Genomic DNA, 14,706 nt, shown 5'->3' with positions numbered 1-14,706 from the left:
TCACGTCTCATCCTAACATAAGCCGCCTTCTTCCTCTTGACAAGCGCTTCAACTTCTTTAGTAAACCACGGCTCCCTCGCACGACAACTTCCTCCCTGCCTCACAGGTACATACTTATCAAGGACACACAGTAGCTGCTCCTTGAATAAGCTCCACATTTCGATTGTTCCCATCCCCTGCAGTTTCCTTCCCCATCCTACGCATCCTAAATCTTGCCTAATCGCATCATAATTTCCTTTCCCCCAGCTATAATTCTTGCCCTGCAGTATATACCTGTCCCTGCCCATCGCTAAGGTAAACCTAACCGAATTGTGATCACTATCACCAAAGTGCTCACCTACATCTAAATCTAACACCTGGCCGGGCTCATTTCCCAGTACCAAATCCAATGTGGCATCGCCCCTGGTTGGCCTGTCTACATACTGTGTCAGAAAACCCTCCTGCACACACTGGACAAAAACTGACCCATCTAAAGTACTCGAACTATAGTGTTTCCAGTCAATATTTGGAAAGTTAAAGTCCCCCATAACAACTACCCTGTTACTCTCGACCCTGTCAAGAATCATCTTCGCTATCCTTTCCTCTACATCTCTGGAACTATTCGGAGGTCTATAAAAGACTCCTAACAGGGTAACCTCACCTCTCCTGTTTCTAACCTCGGCCCATACTACCTCAGTAGACGAGTCCTCAAACGTCCTTTCTGTCGCTGTAATACTCTCCTTGATTAACAATGCCACACACCCCCCCTCTTTTACCATCTTCTCTGTTCTTACTGAAACATCTAAATCCCGGAATCTGCAACATCCATTCCTGCCCCTGCTCTACCCATGTCTCCGAAATGGCCACTACATCGAGATCCCAGGTACCAACCCATGATGCAAGCTCACCCACCTTATTCCGGATGCTCCTGGCGTTGAAATAGACACACTTTAAACCAGGTTCTTGCTTGCCAGTGCCCTCTTGCGTCCTTGTAACCATATCCCTGACCTCACTACTCTCAACATCCTGTACACTGGTTTTTTTGGGTGCACTAATTGACATGTCATAAAAGTTTTAAAATTTAAAAAAAATTACTAAGGAACTGACTAATTAGTAAATGGTCTGTATAGCTTTTTAAAGTCATTATCAGTTATTTAAAATTAGATTACTCGCAGGTGGTGGACTGGACACTGATTTAAAATGCTTTTTTTGTGATAAACCCTTTTTGGCTATATTAAAAGAGCTGTTCCAAAATACCACTTTTAAATACATCAAGGAATATTTTTAATGCAAACCTTATCTTAAAGTGCATTCTAAAATGCTGCCCAATTGTGCTGGATTCATGGAAGATTTTATGTTATATTTTATGCGATGAGTCTGAGAAGAAACTTGGGCAAAAAAAAAAAGTTCTTAAAACTAGTGCAGGTTGTGCCTGGATCGCCGATTGGCCCACTAGTATTGCTAACAGTAGAGACTCCTGAATAAACTAAACTATTAGTTTGTGGTACTGACTAGAATCCACATGATGCAAAAAAAAAAAGCATGTGTAGGGCCATTCACATAATCTGTTGCTAGAGATGTCAACCCATAAGTATTGAAATCAATGAGATAGCAGGAGCAGAATTGGTCTTCGCTAGTTATGCAAATAAGACAATAAGAAATTGGCAGTGTGTTTCATATCTTGGCCAATTTTCTTCATTGTTTTCCGTGGAATGGAAAATGGACAAGCTGTTTCAGTATCAACTGTTGGCGCAAGCAGCAAAAATCAGTTTCACCCCAGCCTCTTCAAAATTCTGCCCACGAGCCCAGGATCTGTCCGGGGCAGAGTCATGATGGGGGTCTGGGGGGGAAAGCTTCTGACTAGGCTTGGATTTTAAGCATTTTTGGAGACAAAAGAATCACTTTCCTTGCAAGATAATGCTATTTATTTGGATGTGATTCCCTGAATTTTTTTTTTAAGATCAAATGCAATTAGAGTATTTTTCCAGATCTAGGAGCATAAAAATTCTTCAGACACTGGTCATGGATAGATGTTTTGTGTGTTGCTTCCTAACCTTAAGCAGATAACCCTGTATGATCCATACATGCCTGGAATTAATCAATATTCCCCAATTGTTCCAAATTCAGTGATTTGATTAAATGTTTTAGAGTGCTTTGAACTATTATGTAATGCCTGAATTGCTTTTATTTAAAGAAAAACTGTAGATGCTGAAAACCCAAAATAAAAACACAAATGAATGGAAATTAACAACACCTGTGAAAGGAAAAGTCAGGTTAATGTTTTGGGCTGAAGTGAAGTGAGTCCTTTAATAGGAATGAATAAAAGAAAGAGCCAGTAAACAACAGGTAAAAGTAAAGACCCAGGCACACTGACTCTATTGCGGGGAGCAGCTAATGGGAAGTGATCAGAATAAGAAGTACTTTGAAGAGCTAGATGGAGCTGAAAATTGCTGAAAGATATGCAAAGATTATCTCATTAAAAGGATGTGAAAATAGCTAAGACTATGAAAATCCATGGGAAAGAAACACAACGTTAGAAAATGGGAGAAACAAGTTAAAATACTAGAAATTTGAAATAAATAGAAATTGCTGGTACTTTATCAGGACTTTGGGGTGGGGGAGTTTGAAATGTAAAAGTACACTATTAATAGTTAATAATAGCCTGTTCTAAATAATAAGTCATACTCTAATAAATTTATATAAAATATATATTTGCTTCACTCCAACATATGATTAATATTGACCGGTATGCTGAATTAGTGCCAATTATGTATTACTTTGTGCGAGTGCAAACACAGGCGATGGAAGTATTGTTACGACCGAGGTGGGAGGAGTGTACGGTTTATTCTAGTCCCACTTCTGCACAGGTCACAACATATATTTAAATTTTTTCCCACTTACCGATATGACCAGTTATAGACTTTTTTTATCCCAAAATAAAACAGGCCAACCAGGTTTCTTTAATAAACAACAAAATTATCTGTTTATTATAAAACAAGTCTTAACCAGTAATGAAGCAAAGCATAAATGCACAGATTGAAATATAAAAGTTCTCTTTTAACCTTAGCCCCTCACACACACAGGTTAACCGAAACATAGATTTACTCTTTAGAGTTTTATTACTAAAAAAACATATGTTGGCTAAAATGCTTCTAACTCTTGAAGAAAAAGAGAGAAGATATGAAAAGATGTCAGATGTCTTTTTTGTTTGGCATCCCAAATACGTGTAGATGGCTGTCACTGGGATCTTCCTAGAACGGTTCTTGTCAGACGATGTTGAAGATCAATTTGGTCAGGCTTTCCAGGGAAAAAATGCAGCAACAGGGGTTTCAGGTAGTTTCTTATACTTCTCAGCTTCTGAAGAATTGGAAAACTGGCAGGCTCTTTCGAAGTGCTGGAACAGACTGAGGTGGGATTTGCTCCCTTGACAAGTTTTCTCCAACTGTCTTTTCAAGCCATTGTCCATATCCCAATTCACTGTCCAAAGTGAAACCAAAAACAATGCCACAAGTGTCAAGCCTCCTGTCCCCTGTAAATCTTGACCTGTCACTTCCTTGTAAACATCTTTCCCCAAGCAAAAAGAACCCTTGCCGGGTTATTATGTGAAGACAGGTGCCTTCCACTAAGGGCTTGTTTTTAGCACTCCTTGATTCTTCAGTTACTGAACTGTTTACAATCCAGACCTCTCAATGACCCTTGTAAAAAAAAAAATCCATAGACTACTTTTCAGTTTTAAAACACAAATCATCAAAATTTAACAAAAATATGGAAGCATTCGTAACAGTATCATGTGCATATTTTTGTCATGAGATTCCGTGGTATTTCCAAATTTTCAGTGCAATATTTTTTGTTTTGCAAAGGTACGCTATGTGGAATGATAGCAATTGCAGATACAGTCAAACCTGAAGCTGCACTGGCTGTGTGCACCTTGAACAACATGGGAGTAGACGTGGTGCTCATAACAGGTGACAACCGCAAAACAGCAAGAGCAATTGCTAGCCAGGTAGATTTTAATAAGGTTTCATTGAACCCCACGTTCAGTACTCACTGTATTTGGGTTATTAATTTTTTGAATCAATACTTTTTCCTTCATTATTCCCATCTGAGAGAGCAGGCAGCCAGCTTATTTCTTGGCCTCAGTCAGTACCTTCATTGGTAGTTGTTTAGTTCAAATTCTGGAAGACAGCTAGCTACTGTATTTACTGTACTGAATCCAACTCCTATATCTTGGCGGTAACATTGTAGGTCCACTTTTATGTGAGTCTGTGATTATGATATCAAAAGCGCTGATCCACATTTAGTAGCATTATATTCTAGCGCTGATCTCTCAGGATTCAAACTAATGGAATTACAGAAATAAAAGAGAATTGTAGCTTTTTATAAGAACTGCATAAAAGCAGCTCAAGTTAACTAGCCAGTTGGTTTTAGACTGGAACAGATTTATTTCTAAAAGTACGCAACCCTTTGGGCCTCACTGATTCCCTCTTCCTGTACTCCTGCAACTTAACCTACCCCTTCCATATCCCATCCCCTTCCATATCCCATCCCCTTCCATATCCCATCCCCTTCCATATCCCATCCCCTTCCATATCCCATCCCCTTCCTTATCCCATCCCCTTCCTTATCCCATCCCCTTCCTTATCCCATCCCTCCCCCTTTCCCCCATCCCTCCCCCTTTCCCCCATTCCTCCCTTCCTCCCCCTTTCCTCCCGCCCCCTTTCCCCCCCTCGCCATTTCCCCCCTCGTCCGTCCCCCCTCCCTCGCTCTTCGCCCTCGCACTTTCCCAACTCCTTCACCCTTTTCCCCTCTCCTTCTGCCTTTTACCACCTCCTCCCAGTTCTCTCCCACTTCCCCTCCCTTTCATCCACTTCCCCTCCCTTTCTCGTCCTCCCTCTCCCTTTCTCGTCCTCCCTCTCCCTTTCTCGTCCTCCCTCTCCCTTTCTCGTCCTCCCTCTCCCTTTCTCGTCCTCCCTCTCCCTTTCTCGTCCTCCCTCTCCCTTTCTCGTCCTCCCGCTCCCTTTCTCCTGCTCCCGCTCCCTTTCTCGTCCTCCCGCTCCCTTTCTCCTGCTCCCGCTCCCTTTCTCCTGCTCCCGCTCCCTTTCTCCTGCTCCCGCTCCCTTTCTCCTGCTCCCGCTCCCTTTCTCCTGCTCCCGCTCCCTTTCTCCTGCTCCCGCTCCCTTTCTCCTGCTCCCGCTCCCTTTCTCCTGCTCCCGCTCCCTTTCTCCTGCTCCCGCTCCCTTTCTCCTGCTCCCGCTCCCTTTCTCCTGCTCCCGCTCCCTTTCTCCTGCTCCCGCTCCCTTTCTCCTGCTCCCGCTCCCTTTCTCCTGCTCCCGCTCCCTTTCTCCTGCTCCCGCTCCCTTTCTCCTGCTCCCGCTCCCTTTCTCCTGCTCCCGCTCCCTTTCTCCTGCTCCCGCTCCCTTTCTCCTGCTCCCGCTCCCTTTCTCCTGCTCCCGCTCCCTTTCTCCTGCTCCCGCTCCCTTTCTCCTGCTCCCGCTCCCTTTCTCCTGCTCCCGCTCCCTTTCTCCTGCTCCCGCTCCCTTTCTCCTGCTCCCGCTCCCTTTCTCCTGCTCCCGCTCCCTTTCTCCTGCTCCCGCTCCCTTTCTCCTGCTCCCGCTCCCTTTCTCCTGCTCCCGCTCCCTTTCTCCTGCTCCCGCTCCCTTTCTCCTGCTCCCGCTCCCTTTCTCCTGCTCCCGCTCCCTTTCTCCTGCTCCCGCTCCCTTTCTCCTGCTCCCGCTCCCTTTCTCCTGCTCCCGCTCCCTTTCTCCTGCTCCCGCTCCCTTTCTCCTGCTCCCGCTCCCTTTCTCCTGCTCCCGCTCCCTTTCTCCTGCTCCCGCTCCCTTTCTCCTGCTCCCGCTCCCTTTCTCCTGCTCCCGCTCCCTTTCTCCTGCTCCCGCTCCCTTTCTCCTGCTCCCGCTCCCTTTCTCCTGCTCCCGCTCCCTTTCTCCTGCTCCCGCTCCCTTTCTCCTGCTCCCGCTCCCTTTCTCCTGCTCCCGCTCCCTTTCTCCTGCTCCCGCTCCCTTTCTCCTGCTCCCGCTCCCTTTCTCCTGCTCCCGCTCCCTTTCTCCTGCTCCCGCTCCCTTTCTCCTGCTCCCGCTCCCTTTCTCCTGCTCCCGCTCCCTTTCTCCTGCTCCCGCTCCCTTTCTCCTGCTCCCGCTCCCTTTCTCCTGCTCCCGCTCCCTTTCTCCTGCTCCCGCTCCCTTTCTCCTGCTCCCGCTCCCTTTCTCCTGCTCCCGCTCCCTTTCTCCTGCTCCCGCTCCCTTTCTCCTGCTCCCGCTCCCTTTCTCCTGCTCCCGCTCCCTTTCTCCTGCTCCCGCTCCCTTTCTCCTGCTCCCGCTCCCTTTCTCCTGCTCCCGCTCCCTTTCTCCTGCTCCCGCTCCCTTTCTCCTGCTCCCGCTCCCTTTCTCCTGCTCCCGCTCCCTTTCTCCTGCTCCCGCTCCCTTTCTCCTGCTCCCGCTCCCTTTCTCCTGCTCCCGCTCCCTTTCTCCTGCTCCCGCTCCCTTTCTCCTGCTCCCGCTCCCTTTCTCCTGCTCCCGCTCCCTTTCTCCTGCTCCCGCTCCCTTTCTCCTGCTCCCGCTCCCTTTCTCCTGCTCCCGCTCCCTTTCTCCTGCTCCCGCTCCCTTTCTCCTGCTCCCGCTCCCTTTCTCCTGCTCCCGCTCCCTTTCTCCTGCTCCCGCTCCCTTTCTCCTGCTCCCGCTCCCTTTCTCCTGCTCCCGCTCCCTTTCTCCTGCTCCCGCTCCCTTTCTCCTGCTCCCGCTCCCTTTCTCCTGCTCCCGCTCCCTTTCTCCTGCTCCCGCTCCCTTTCTCCTGCTCCCGCTCCCTTTCTCCTGCTCCCGCTCCCTTTCTCCTGCTCCCGCTCCCTTTCTCCTGCTCCCGCTCCCTTTCTCCTGCCCCCGCTCCCTTTCTCCTGCCCCCGCTCCCTTTCTCCTGCCCCCGCTCCCTTTCTCCTGCCCCCGCTCCCTTTCTCCTGCCCCCGCTCCCTTTCTCCTGCCCCCGCTCCCTTTCTCCTGCCCCCGCTCCCTTTCTCCTGCCCCCGCTCCCTTTCTCCTGCCCCCGCTCCCTTTCTCCTGCCCCCGCTCCCTTTCTCCTGCCCCCGCTCCCTTTCTCCTGCCCCCGCTCCCTTTCTCCTGCCCCCGCTCCCTTTCTCCTGCCCCCGCTCCCTTTCTCCTGCCCCCGCTCCCTTTCTCCTGCCCCCGCTCCCTTTCTCCTGCCCCCGCTCCCTTTCTCCTGCCCCCGCTCCCTTTCTCCTGCCCCCGCTCCCTTTCTCCTGCCCCCGCTCCCTTTCTCCTGCCCCCGCTCCCTTTCTCCTGCCCCCGCTCCCTTTCTCCTGCCCCCGCTCCCTTTCTCCTGCCCCCGCTGCCTTTCTCCTGCCCCCGCTCCCTTTCTCCTGCCCCCGCTCCCTTTCTCCTGCCCCCGCTCCCTTTCTCCTGCCCCCGCTCCCTTTCTCCTGCCCCCGCTCCCTTTCTCCTGCCCCCGCTCCCTTTCTCCTGCCCCCGCTCCCTTTCTCCTGCCCCCGCTCCCTTTCTCCTGCCCCCGCTCCCTTTCTCCCGCCCCCGCTCCCTTTCTCCCGCCCCCGCTCCCTTTCTCCCGCCCCCGCTCCCTTTCTCCCGCCCCCGCTCCCTTTCTCCCGCTCCCGCTCCCTTTCTCCCGCTCCCGCTCCCTTTCTCCCGCTCCCGCTCCCTTTCTCCCGCTCCCTTTCTCCCGCTCCCTTTCTCCCGCTCCCGCTCCCTTTCTCCCGCTCCCGCTCCCTTTCTCCCGCTCCCGCTCCCTTTCCCCCGCTCCCGCTCCCTTTCCCCCGCTCCCGCTCCCTTTCCCCCGCTCCCGCTCCCTTTCCCCCGCTCCCGCTCCCTTTCCCCCGCTCCCTTTCTCCTGCCCCCGCTCCCTTTCTCCTGCCCCCGCTCCCTTTCTCCTGCCCCCGCTCCCTTTCTCCTGCCCCCGCTCCCTTTCTCCTGCCCCCGCTCCCTTTCTCCTGCCCCCGCTCCCTTTCTCCTGCCCCCGCTCCCTTTCTCCTGCCCCCGCTCCCTTTCTCCTGCCCCCGCTCCCTTTCTCCTGCTCCCGCTCCCTTTCTCCTGCTCCCGCTCCCTTTCTCCTGCTCCCGCTCCCTTTCTCCTGCTCCCGCTCCCTTTCTCCTGCTCCCGCTCCCCTTCTCCTGCTCCCGCTCCCCTTCTCCTGCTCTCGCTCCCCTGCTCTCGCTCCCCTTCTCCCGCTCCCCTTCTCCCGCTCCCGCTCCCTTTCTCCCGCTCCCGCTCCCTTTCCCCCGCTCCCGCTCCCTTTCCCCCGCTCCCGCTCCCTTTCCCCCGCTCCCGCTCCCTTTCCCCCGCTCCCGCTCCCTTTCCCCCGCTCCCGCTCCCTTTCCCCCGCTCCCGCTCCCTTTCCCCCGCTCCCGCTCCCTTTCCCCCGCTCCCGCTCCCTTTCCCCCGCTCCCGCTCCCTTTCCCCCGCTCCCGCTCCCTTTCCCCCGCTCCCGCTCCCTTTACCCCGCTCCCGCTCCCTTTCTCCCGTTCCCGCTCCCTTTCCCCCGCTCCCTTTCCCCCGCTCCCTTTCCCCCGCTCCCTTTCCCCCGCTCCCTTTCCCCCGCTCCCTTTCCCCCGCTCCCTTTCCCCCGCTCCCTTTCCCCCGCTCCCTTTCCCCCGCTCCCTTTCCCCCGCTCCCTTTCCCCCGCTCCCTTTCCCCCGCTCCCTTTCCCCCGCTCCCTTTCCCCCGCTCCCTTTCCCCCGCTCCCTTTCCCCCGCTCCCTCTCCCCCGCTCCCTCTCCCCCGCTCCCTCTCCCCCGCTCCCCCTCCCCCGCTCCCCGTGCCCCGCGCCCCTCTCCCCGCGCCCTGCTCCCGCCTCCCGCCCCCTCTGCCCGCGCCCCTCTGCCCGTGCCCCCGCTCCGTCTGCCCGTGCCCCCGCTCCGTCTGCCCGTGTCCCCTCTCCTTCCTCTCCTTTCTCCGTTACGCTTACCCTGTTCCTTGCTTCTTTCCCTCAGCCAACCTCACCACTGCCCGCCCCCCCCCCCCCGCTCCCGCCCACCAAGCCTTATCCCTTCTGGTATTCTGTCCTTGTACCGATTGCCGTTGTTAACTGATCTTTGAGTCGAGAAACCAGTTGTCTACTTTTTAAAATACTCACAGTCCTTATAACTGCAGAACAATTTTTACTCAACAGATACGTATTACAAGAACGTAAGAACTCTGAGCAGCAGTAGGCAATTCAGCCCCTCAAGCCTGCTGTGCCATTCAATACGATCATGGCTGATCTCATCTCTGCCTCAACTCCACTTTCCTGCCCGTTCTCCATAACCCTTCAACCCATTACTAATTAAAAATCTGTCTAGCTCCTCCTTAAATTTACTCAATGTCCCAGCATCCAACACACTCTGGGGTAGTGAATTCCACAGACTCACGGCCCTTTGAGAGAAGTAATTTCTCCTCACCTCTGTTTCAAATCTGCTACCCCTTAACCTAAAACTATGACCTCTCGTTCAAGATTGCCCCACCAGAGGAAACATCCTCTCTACATCTACTTTGTCAATCCCCTTAATCATCTTATGTAGCTCAATTAGATCTCTCATTTTTCTAAACTCTAGAGAGTAACGGCCTAAACTGCACAATCTCTGTTCATAAGACAAACCCCTCATCTCTGGAATCAATCTAGTGAACCTTCTCTGAACTGCCTCCAATGCAACTACTTCTTTGTTCCCTCAAGTAAGGGGATCAAAACTGTACGCAATACTCCAGGTGCGGTCTCACTAATGCCTTATACAGTTGCAGCAACACTTCCCTACTTTTATACTCTATTCCGTTAGCAATAAATGCCAAAATTCCGTTTGCCTTCCTTATTACCTGCTGCACCTGCATACTAGTTTTCTGCGATTCGTGCACGAGGACACCCAGATCCCTCTGCACCGAAGCACTCTGAAGTTTCTCTCCATTTAGATAATAATTTGCCTTTCTATTCTTGTGACCAAAATGGATAACCTCACACTTATCCACATTAAACTCCATCTGCCAAATTTTGGTCCATTCACCTAACCTATCCATATCCATTTGTAAATTTCTTATTTCTTTATTGCAACTTACTGTCCCACCTATTTCAGTATCATCTGCAAATTTGGCTGTAGTACTGTCTATCCCTGCATCCAAGTCATTAATATAGATTGTAAATAGTTGGGGCCCAAGGACTGAACCCTGTGGCACCCCACTAGTTACATCTTGCCAACCAGAAATGGACCCATTTATCCCAACTCTCTGTTTTCTGTTGGTTAACCAATCCTCTATCCGAGCTAATAAATTGCCCCTAACCCCATGTGACCTTACCTTGTGTATTAACCTTTTGTGTGGTACTTTATCAAATGCCTTCTGGAAGTCCAGATGTACTACATCTACAGGATCCCCATTATCCACTTGACTTGTTACATCTTCGAAGAACTCTTGCAAATTAGTCAAACACGATTTACCTTCATAAAACCATGTTGACTTTGATGGATTGCGTTTTGACTTTCCAGATGTCCTGTTATTACTTCCTTAATAATGGATTCTAACAATTTCCCAACGACAGATGTTAAACTAACTGGTCTATAGTTTCCTACTTTCTGCCTCCCTCCCTTTTTGAATAAGGGCGTTATATTAGCATTTTTCCAATCCACTGGAACCTTCCCCACATCCAGGGAATTTTGGAATATTATAACCTATGGATCCATTATCTCCGCTGCCACTTCCTTTAAGACCCTAGGATGTAGGCCATCAGGCCCTGGGGACTTGTCTTCCTTCAATCCCAATAGTTTGCTCAGTACTTTTTCCCTAGTGATGATTGTCCTAAGTTCCTCCCTTTGTATAACCTCTGCATTACCTGTTAGTAGTGACATGGTACTAGTGTCCTCCACCGTGAAAACTGAGGCAAAATACTGATTTAGTGTCTCTGCCATTTTTTTGTTCTCCACTATTAACTCCCCTGTCACATCCTCCAAGGGACCAACATTCGCTTTAGCTACTCTCTCTCCTTTTATATACTTATAGAAGCTTTTGCAATCTGTTTTTTATATTTTGCACTAGTTTTCTTTCATAATTTACCATTGCTCTTTTTATTACTTTTTTAGTAACCCTTTGTTGATCTTTAAAAGTTTCTCAATCTTCCAGCCTGCCACTGGCCTTTGCAATATGGTATGCCTTAGCTTTTGTCTTTGTTATCCTTAACTTCCTTGCTTAGCCATGAATGTTTTTTCCCCCTTTTACAATTTTTCTTCCTTTCTGGAATATATTTTAGTTGGGAGGAATTGAATATCTCCTTAAACATCTGTTACTGCTCATCAACTGTCCTACCTTTTAGTCTTCCTGCCCAGTCCACCCAAATCTGTCCTCATGCCTATGTAATTACCTTTGTTTAACTCCAGATTGCTAGTGTGGGACTCCAGTTTCTCGTCGTCAAACTGAATTTGAAATTCTAGCATGCTATGATCACTTTTCCTTGGAGGATCCTTAATTATGAGTTCATTAATTAATCCCACCTCATTACATAATACCAAATATAGAATAGCCTGCTTCCTGGTTGGTTCCACAACATATTGCTCCAAAAAAACAATCTCTCATACATTCAATGAACTCTCCCTCGAGGCTACCCTTGCCAATTTGATTAATCCAGTCTATATGCATATTAAAATCACCCATGATTATTGGCGTGCTTTTCTTACAAGCCCCCAGTATTTCCTGGTTTATACTGTGCCCCACTGCAGAACTACGGTTTGGGGACTATGGATTACTCCCACCAGAGACTTCTTGCCCTTGCTAGTTCTTATTTCTACTCAGACTGATTCTACGTCTTGACCTCCAGTGCCTATATCATTTCTCACTACAGCACTGACCTCTTCCTTTACTAACAAAGCTGCAGCACATCCTTTTCCTTCCTGCCTATCCTTCCAAAATACTGAGTACCCTTGGATATTCAATTCCCAAACCTGGTTTCCCTGCAACCATGTATCAGTAATTGCCACTAAATCATACCCATTCATCTCTATTAGCGCTGTTAACTCATTAATTTTATTCCGAATGCTTCGTGCGTTCAGATACAAAGCCTTTAAGTTTGTCCTATTATCAAATTTCCCTACTCTTGTACGATTCCTTGGTGTAAAATGACGTTCACACGTTCTGTCCCTTCCTTTTATTTTCTGGTAACAATCAGCCTCATCACTAACCTGCACTCCTACCTTCTCCTTTGACTTCCTAATTTTCCATGCAGTTGAACCCTGCGCCCCTACTATTTAGTTTAAAGCCCTATCTACTGCCCTAGTTATGCGATTCACCAGGACTCTGGTTTCAGCGTGATTCAGGTGGAGCCCGTCCCATCGAAACAGCTCCCTCCTTCCCCAGTACTGGTGCCAATGCCCCATGAATTCGAACCCATTTCTCCCACACCAATCTTTGAGCCACGCATTTACCTCTTTAATCTTATTGACTCTGTGCCAATTAGCTGGTGGCTCACGTTATAATCCGGAGATTATAAGTATTAAGAGTGCTTTAAAACGTGATCAGCACATTTCTCAGCTGCAAAGAACAGCCACTGATCTCATTGAATGCTGCAACAGGTGTGAGGGGCTGAATGGCCGAGTTCTGTTCCTATGAACCTGGGGAATGGCAGTGATCAAAGACGGGTGGAGTTAGTGCTGCAGGTGCTTTGAAGCCCCAAGATGGTAAACCTGAGGAGATTAGTTAGTGGGGCACCGGTGAGCAGAATCAGTATTTATAGTATGGGACAGAATGGGAAAGAAAGAAAGGTTTTCTTTAAATGCAAGTTCTTTCATATCCTCAGGTTATGCAAATGCTCTTTATAGCCAATGAACTACTTTAATATAAATGTTCATTGACATAAAGGTTCAATAATAAACAGCCTACTGTTCCCAGGGAAATCAAGAATAATAGGATTCATTGACTCAATCCTTTTTCTTTAATTCAGGGCACTGAAAATCTGCGAGAGGACACATCCCACTGTCAGTGCTGAGACATGCTAACCCTGCCAATATGCATGGGAGTGAGGGTTGTCCACCTTTGTGATGTTTAGTAGGCACTGGGGCCCCTAGAGATGTATATAAGGTCCCTGCAATGTTAGAGGTTGGAAAGCCCAACTGAAGGGTGGCCTGCCAAGGAGAAAAGAAAGACTTGCATTTACATCGCATTTTCATGACCTTGAGATGCTTGCACTTTACAGCCAATTAAGTACTTTTGAAATGTAGTCACTGTTGCAATGTGAGAAATGCGACATCCCGTTTGTGCACAGCACACAAAAGCAATGTGATAATTACCAGATAATCTGATTTATTGATGTTTGAGGGATAAATATTAGCCAGGACACTGGGGATAACTCCCCTGCTGTTCTCTGAAATAGTGCCATGGGATATTTTACATCCATCTAAGAGAGCAGACAGAGCCTTGGTTTAACAGTTTATCTGAAAACTGTAAAACTCAATAATGCACTGGAGTTTCAGCCTAGATTTTTGTGCTCAAGTTTCTGCAGTGGAACTTGAACTCACGACTTAGAGGTGAGAGTGCTACCAACTGAACCAGGAGTTCAGGGATGTCCAATCCCCTCAAAAGATCTGGCAGCTGCCCAGAGTGGTTCCCTTTGCAAGTGGGCACATTTAAAAAAAATTTTAAATCTGTTATCTTTGTAGATTCAGGGCACAATCCCAGTCATTCTGGTAGATTTCCACTGAAATAACGGCATGAGTATCCCAGTTTCTCGCAGCCCATCTGTATATTAGTCTCCTTGCTACATTCCAGCAGAGTTGACCATTAGGTATATATAGTCATTAGAATACCTTATGCAATGCCATCTCGTCAGAGATGAGGGTATCTGTGCTCACGTTTTAAGTTTCTCATCTTTCAAAAGTAATACTTTAAAAAGTTTCCAGATCCACTGGAAAAATACATATGTGAATTAGCAAGATACTTGTTTCATTTACTACTCTTAAATGCAGGCATTGCAAATTAAATATAGGTGAAGATTTTAAAGTTGGTACAAGAATATACAAGAAATTCTCTATTCTTTGATGCATGTGTTTCCATTTTTTTAAGGTTGGCATCAAGAAGGTGTTTGCAGAAGTTCTTCCCTCGCATAAAGTAGCCAAAGTGCAGGAGCTTCAGGATCAGGGGAAAACTGTAGCAATGGTTGGAGATGGTGTGAATGATTCTCCAGCCCTGGCAAAAGCTGATGTGGGAATTGCCATTGGAACCGGCACAGATGTGGCTATTGAAGCAGCAGATGTCGTGCTTATTAGAGTGAGGCAATGTTAATAAAGCAACAGTCCTTTAATATTTAGTTAGCTCTTACTTTTGTTCTCAGATTTTCCAAAGATAGACCAGGATGAAAGTAGCCATTAGAAATAAAGAATTATTATTTAAACATATCTTCTATTCATTTTATATTTTGTGGTGTCATTCATTCTCTGTTTTGTCCTCAGAATGATCTGCTAGATGTCGTGGCGAGCATTGATTTGTCAAAAAAGACCGTTCGTCGAATTCGAATAAACTTTATCTTTGCTTTAATTTATAACCTGGTAGGAATCCCTATTGCTGCTGGTGAGTGGAAGCTTTTCCCTGTTTTACTTACACGATCATGTTGCATGGCAATATTTAATTTTATGCTGATGCTGCACGATTTTTACCTATCTCCTCCACAATAAAGGTATTTTGATATTGCGTGAGACCCCTGCCAGTGTTGTTGAACTTCCCAAGCTTGGGTTTCGTGCAGCTGGCTGCAA

The 14,706-nt window shown here is 48.4% G+C and overlaps 1 protein-coding gene across 4 annotated transcripts in view; it reads left to right on the top strand.

The window, feature by feature from the left end:
* Window positions 1-14,706, top strand: part of LOC137371218 (copper-transporting ATPase 2-like) — a 189,371-nt gene that overhangs the window by 158,019 nt on the left and 16,646 nt on the right. For all 4 annotated transcript variants that reach the window (XM_068033409.1, XM_068033408.1, XM_068033410.1 and 1 more), the window contains exons 17-19: window positions 3,840-3,982; window positions 14,021-14,224; window positions 14,407-14,524. In XM_068033409.1, coding sequence (XP_067889510.1) covers window positions 3,840-3,982; window positions 14,021-14,224; window positions 14,407-14,524 — 465 coding nt within the window. The remainder of the gene's footprint in view (window positions 1-3,839; window positions 3,983-14,020; window positions 14,225-14,406; window positions 14,525-14,706) is intronic.

The sequence above is a fragment of the Heterodontus francisci genome, chromosome 6 (assembly GCF_036365525.1).
Source record: "Heterodontus francisci isolate sHetFra1 chromosome 6, sHetFra1.hap1, whole genome shotgun sequence".
NCBI classification, from domain to species: domain Eukaryota; kingdom Metazoa; phylum Chordata; class Chondrichthyes; order Heterodontiformes; family Heterodontidae; genus Heterodontus; species Heterodontus francisci.
The sequence above is the reverse complement of the archived record's forward strand: the minus strand, read 5'-3'. Positions and strand labels throughout refer to the sequence as shown.